General features: G+C 44.9%; 1 protein-coding gene across 1 annotated transcript; it reads left to right on the top strand.

The window, feature by feature from the left end:
- The first annotated feature begins 3716 nt into the window (after nt 1–3716).
- LOC133925995 (NAC domain-containing protein 48-like) lies at nt 3717–5680 on the top strand. Its single transcript, XM_062371732.1, has 3 exons — nt 3717–3974; nt 4084–4355; nt 4808–5680. The coding sequence occupies exons 1-3, from the start codon at nt 3806–3808 to the stop codon at nt 5210–5212; spliced, it is 846 nt and encodes a 281-aa protein (XP_062227716.1). The 5' UTR covers nt 3717–3805; the 3' UTR covers nt 5213–5680.
- Nucleotides 5681–6100: the final 420 nt, after the last annotated feature.

The following is a 6100-nucleotide window of genomic DNA, read 5'->3' as shown; positions in this document are numbered from 1 at the left end:
TATAGTTTGATTAAGGTTCTCTCACAAAATATACCAAAATCTAATTTAATCTATATAGTATGAAATTACTTTGAATTATGAACCTAGTTGTATAATTTTTATACACTAGATATTCTTATAATTTTATTAAATATTAATTAAAGTATACAAATTTTGATTTTTTTTTAATATGCCTATTATTTTTTTAATGGAGGGAGTAGGAGTCACGGCCCTGCAAGTCTGCACACTGACTATTCACTAATGGGCTACGAATGCGACTAGATTAATCAACCTGGGCAAGCTCAACCAGGTTAGCGTAAACAAACCGTGGAATCATCCAGATCCTTTAAACAAGTACTACAAGTATTGTCGCAAGGTGAGACAATACATGGAGTTAGGTTAGCGAGTGCTTTCATCCCAGCTGGAATCAGACGCCATTAGACGTCAGTTCTTTGTGCCGAGTGATTGTCAGACAGCTAGGACGTACGTATTAAATTATTATGGCATGAACAATATTATATATGTGCTTAAGGAAAGAGAGTATTGAGTATTTATATAATTATTAGCACTAATATAAATAGCAGTATTTAAGTAAGTATATTGTCTTCCATTTAAGTACTCATGCTATTGCAGTTGATAAAAAAAATAATTTTTTTATAAGCACCTTCTCTAAACACTTCATCGTACATACATCTTCTCTAAGCACTTCATTATATATGCTCTTAAGAAGAAGAGGAAATCATAAATGAAGCATTATAGGAGTTGTTTCTACCTATTGATTTAATGTTCTTCCTATGGTATCACAATCTTATTAGATATAGCAATTTGATACTGTGTATTAGGAATAACCTTACAGATAATGATGATATCCAGTTCATCATGCATACGTAAACAAGTGGTTTTAGATAAGAACCGTAGGCATCATGCATGTCGCTGTATATCTTTTCCTTTCCTGTTCGGTTCTCATCTGAACTCACACACTTTAACCAAAGGTGCTTTCCTTTCTGTTGCCATACGCGGTTCATTGCACTAATCCATCTGCTTTAGCTGGTGGCTACGAGTAGTTTACATCAGCATCGTTGAATAGTGCCAGTACGCAGCATCAGCATCTTGCAGCACATCAGGTTCGATTCCTACACGTTCAGATCGATCGACTTTCAATTGCAAAGGGAAGAAGATGATGAAGTGATAAGCATTGCTGATGGAATATCATTAAACGCATCTTTGACTGATCCACGCCACAGATGCATGGCAGCCGAATTAAGCAGCTGCATCGTCCGGTCATCCATCTTGGCTAGTAGCTAGGCCTAGCTACCCTCTCGCCCGCATTAATAACCGCGAAAGCTAAACCACCGTGCACAGTACTTAGCAGCTAGCATGATTAGACGTCTGATACATGTGTATATATCTCTCGGACCGGCAGGCTATCTCAGTAGCCATCACCATCCATCCATCCACATCTATCCAGCTGGAAAGAAATTCTATAATATACGGTTTTATATAAAGATTTTTTTATATATGTTACATGTCTTTTTTTATTGTACGTATTAGTCGTTAAATCAGTAAAAGATAGTATAAATCAGAATACCATAAGAGCCTTTCGACGACATAAAATTTCTTTCACATCCGGCCACCCCAAGACGTAAATGCCATCGTGTTTTCGAGACCTCACGTGTTCACAGGATCAAACATACTTGTAATCTTGGTCGGTCATACATGTGGTCTGTTATTATTTTTTCCTTTGAAATTCAGCCTTGTGCTAAATTAATGTAATAATAAATCAGGCTACGTGCTGTTTTTTTAAAAAAAAATCGTACCAATTACACGAGAATCGTCCAAGCATATTCCATGGCCGGATAGATAGACAGGTAGACAGGACACGAGAACACACGCGAGACGGGACACGACCAACCGATTGTCTTCTTCTACCTGCTCGACCAGATCCCGGCGGTCCAAATGGCGACCTGGCCTGAAAGCAACGGCGCTCGGCAAGTCGTTGAGCTGGGCGTCCGAACAGAACCGCTTTCGTTCTAGCTAGCCGGAGATCGACCTAAAAGAGGAGGAGAAAGAAAAAAAGGGCATCGGTGTTGACTGTTGACTAACGCCCACCTAATCGGAATCTAACGCAGCCTAATCCACCGCTAGCTTCGTCACTAGCGGCTTGATTAGCGCGTGCGTGCGTTTGAGCTGGTCTCGTGCGTGCGTGCGTTCGGTCAAGGATCTAAAAATATGGATATTATATGTATACTTTTAATATTTGAAAAGCACCGTGCGTAGATGTTCCTAAAAAGTAATCACGTATTCTATATATTTTGTTCCAGAATTCTATTTTGGAGGTAGTACCAGTATGCGTAATGCCACTTTTTAAGTGACCCAAAGTGAGCATAAAGCGTTACGTATTTTTCAAAAACTTCACTATGTTCATACTTCTATGCATTATTGAGCAAAATATGTCTCAATGATAAGCTACGGCCACTGTTATGTGGTTGCTAAATCCTGATAGTTGTAATTTATTTAAAAAATCGTATCATCCATAACTTTAATCATAAATGCTCTAAAATTTACTTGCTGGCTCTCTCCTTATCTTTCTTTTCTTCATAAAAAAATAACCGGTGCTAACCCCTAATTACATACCTAACATATAACTCATGACTGTCTCATAATCTTTTTAAATCAATATAACTCGTAGCACATACACAAATACCCATAACATCACTCATACATACTCACATAACCACTACTAAAAATTATAAATACGAAACTTAATGATCGATGAAGTCATATCGCTATACAGATACATCGATTACCATTAAAAAAATCCACATAACAAAAAAAAACATGGGAGTTGATATATGATGGGTGGACATACAACTCCTACTCCACTAACTATTTTAGCATGTTTGTTTCAGCTGAAGATTATGAAAAGTAGCTTGTAGATTGTGGATTGTAAGAAACTGAATTGTAAAATCTAAATTGTGGATTGTTATAATTTGGTGGAAGCCGAATTGTTGAATTGTTACAATCTGAGTGTTGGATTGTAACAATCTAGCTTTTCCAATCACCTGTTTGTTTCAGCTTTTGGATTGCAATCACAATTTAACTTTTACAATCCAAAACAAACATGACCTTAGCCAACACTGTTTCTCAGCCTACCACGTCCATTCACATCGGAAGCGTCAGCACGAAGTGCCTATTTATTTCAACTGCAGATTATAAAAAACAACTTATAGATTGTGGATTGTTACAATTTGGTGAAAGACGAATTGCTAGATTGTTACAATCTGAATATTAGATTGTAACAATCCAGCTTTTCTAACCAGCTATTTTTTAAAATTTTAATTATAATCACAATACAACTTTTACAATTCAATTATTTATTTCAACTTTTAAATTTTAATCACAATTCAACTTTTACATCCTAAACAAACAAGGCCGAAGCCCTTCCTCGGTCGCCACGGGAAGGGCGCCCCATTCCAACGTGCCCGTGTGGCCCACCGTGCGGCCCGGCCGCTTCCCGAAACGGAACACCCGTCGGCCACGCCAGCAGCCCTCGCCGGCGCTTGGGCCCCACGCCGACGCGCGCGCGTCCGTCCAAGAAGCCTGACGTAAGCAGTGACAGAATTAGCGCCGCCTCTTGCCGTCCACGTGCCGGGGTCAACTGGTCAGAGCGGCCCTCCACGTGTGCGCTATCGCGGGGGCGGCCGCACGTGTCGCTCTATAAATGCCCGGTTCCGCACCCGGAACAAGTTTCAGGCCCTCCTCTCCTCTCGCAGCACTAGAAGCAGCAGCAGCAGCAGCGATTGGTCAGGGAAGAGAGGGAACCACGATGAGCGGCGGAGGACAGGATCTCCAGCTGCCGCCGGGGTTCCGGTTCCACCCGACGGACGAGGAGCTGGTGATGCACTACCTTTGCCGCCGCTGCACCGGCCTGCCCATCGCCGTCCCCATCATCGCCGAGATCGACCTCTACAAGTTTGATCCATGGCAGCTCCCCAGTACGTCCTCATCCGCCTCGATCTTGCGCCTACCCGCGTCTTCAATTTCGAGCGATCTGGTCGTGATGAACTAACTGATCGATGGTCGATGCGTGTGATCCGTGTGCAGGGATGGCGCTGTACGGCGAGAAGGAGTGGTACTTCTTCTCCCCGCGGGACCGCAAGTACCCGAACGGGTCGAGGCCCAACCGGGCGGCCGGATCCGGGTACTGGAAGGCCACCGGCGCCGACAAGCCCGTGGGGTCGCCGAAGCCCGTCGCCATCAAGAAGGCGCTCGTCTTCTACGCCGGCAAGGCGCCCAAGGGCGAGAAGACCAATTGGATCATGCACGAGTACCGCCTCGACGTCGACCGCTCCGCGCGCAAGAAGAACAGCCTCAGGGTAAGTAAGCATCATGCGGCCGGATAGCCTTCTCGCCGATGAACTTGGTTACCTTGGTGTAAGGACGGTGCTCTTGATTCGCGTCACAAAAAAAATAGCAGAAAAAACCTCGATGATAATGTGTTGCTTTCGAAATCCGTGTAAGCGTGGCCCACGGCTTTGCGCCGCTGAAATTTTTCGGGATGGGCCATGCTAGGGGGGCTGCACCGGGCGCAACTTGGCCGATGATTCGGACGGCACGCGCCGGACGCGTCGCTGTCCTCGGTGTGAAAGCATTCGATGCGACGACGACGGCCAAGAAAGCAACATGCCGGCGATATCTTTAGCGTCTTCATGTGGTTTTGGGATTGGATATATCGAAATGAAGCTGTCAGATTAATGTAGTTGCTTGCGGTAGTTGCGCGTGCTCATCTAACAAATTTGCTTTTGTTTTGTTTTGGTAATCTGTGCAGTTGGATGATTGGGTCCTGTGCCGCATCTACAACAAGAAGGGCGGGCTGGAGAAGCCGCCGGTTGCCGGCGCCGCGGCAGCGGACCGTAAGCCGGTGTTCGGCAGCCAGGCGGCTTTGGTGAGCTCCCCGCCGGAGCAGAAGCCGTTCGTGGCGGCGCCGGGCGGGATGCCGCCGGCGTTCGCTGACTCGTGCGGCTCGGGGCAGGTGCTGTCGCCGGACCAGTTCGCGTGCGACCGGGAGGTCCAGAGCCAGCCCAAGATCAGCGAGTGGGAGCGCACCTTCACCTCTGACCCTGTCAACCCCGCCGGCTCCATGCTCGACCCCACAGCCACCGGCGCTGGCGTCGGCCTCGGCGGCGACCCGCTGCTGCAGGACATCCTCATGTACTGGGGCAAGCCGTTCTAGACCGCTTCACAAGCAAAAGCGAAGCGACCCCATCCTGAGCCGGCAGTGCAACCGTACGGTGTGTGCTTGACTCTGGCGAGCCGCCATAGTTGACTATTAAGAGTTTAAGATGGATGGACCGGATGGAGATTATGAGACGAACGGACGGACGGACGAAGAAGAAGACTTTGAGGCGGCAATGAGACCGTGTGGCCCAGCAAGCCGGGAGGGAGATTTGATGGCGCATTGCATTGGCGGTCGATCGTGCGAAGCATGTGTGTGTACGTGTTCGTATACATATTATACGTACATGGTGATTGATTCGGTGCAGGAGTTTCTGTTCCTTCATTGGTTAATTGATTATTGTAACGGCTTTGTATAGGACCGGTCCAATGGTGATAGTGTTAAGCTATTCGTCAAGCGAAGTGAACAATACTCCGTATTGTAGCTGTGGCTCTTCGAAGGAAAAAAGGGATACAGTTAGTACTAGTATAACGTCTCAGAAAATATTTTGTATCTTGATATCAGATTATCGATCAGCTGAACTAAGAAAAACGTGCTGCTTCTCTGGAAAGGAAAAAAAGCTCGGCAAGCAATTCCAATCGGCTATTCATATTTGACCGACTACTCATCTGGATTTTACCTTCTAGTTGTCAGCGCATTCTAACAGATTCTTCATATTTGAGACCTCTTATTCTTGTAAGTAGGGACTACTCATCTAGACTTTACCTTCTAGTTTTTAGCTCATTCTAACAGATTCATCATATTTGACTCTGTATACGAAATAACCTATCATATTTGATCATCTATATTCTATTTATCTCTATTTTATTAATATCTTTGAAAGTGTATTTAGCCACGAAGCGTAATTTTGGTAATTAAGATAATATATATGGATAAATAATAGTG

This window comes from Phragmites australis, chromosome 1 (genome assembly GCF_958298935.1).
Source record: "Phragmites australis chromosome 1, lpPhrAust1.1, whole genome shotgun sequence".
Classification (NCBI taxonomy): domain Eukaryota; kingdom Viridiplantae; phylum Streptophyta; class Magnoliopsida; order Poales; family Poaceae; genus Phragmites; species Phragmites australis.
This window is presented reverse-complemented; position numbering and strand designations above follow the sequence as displayed.

Coding starts and splice junctions, on each gene's coding strand:
- LOC133925995 (XM_062371732.1), top strand. CDS start 3,806: ATGAGCGGCGGAGGACAGGATCTCCAGCTGCCGCCGGGGTTCCGGTTC. Junction 3,975..4,083: donor TGATCCATGGCAGCTCCCCA/GTACGTCCTCAT, acceptor ATCCGTGTGCAG/GGATGGCGCTGTACGGCGAG. Junction 4,356..4,807: donor GCAAGAAGAACAGCCTCAGG/GTAAGTAAGCAT, acceptor TAATCTGTGCAG/TTGGATGATTGGGTCCTGTG.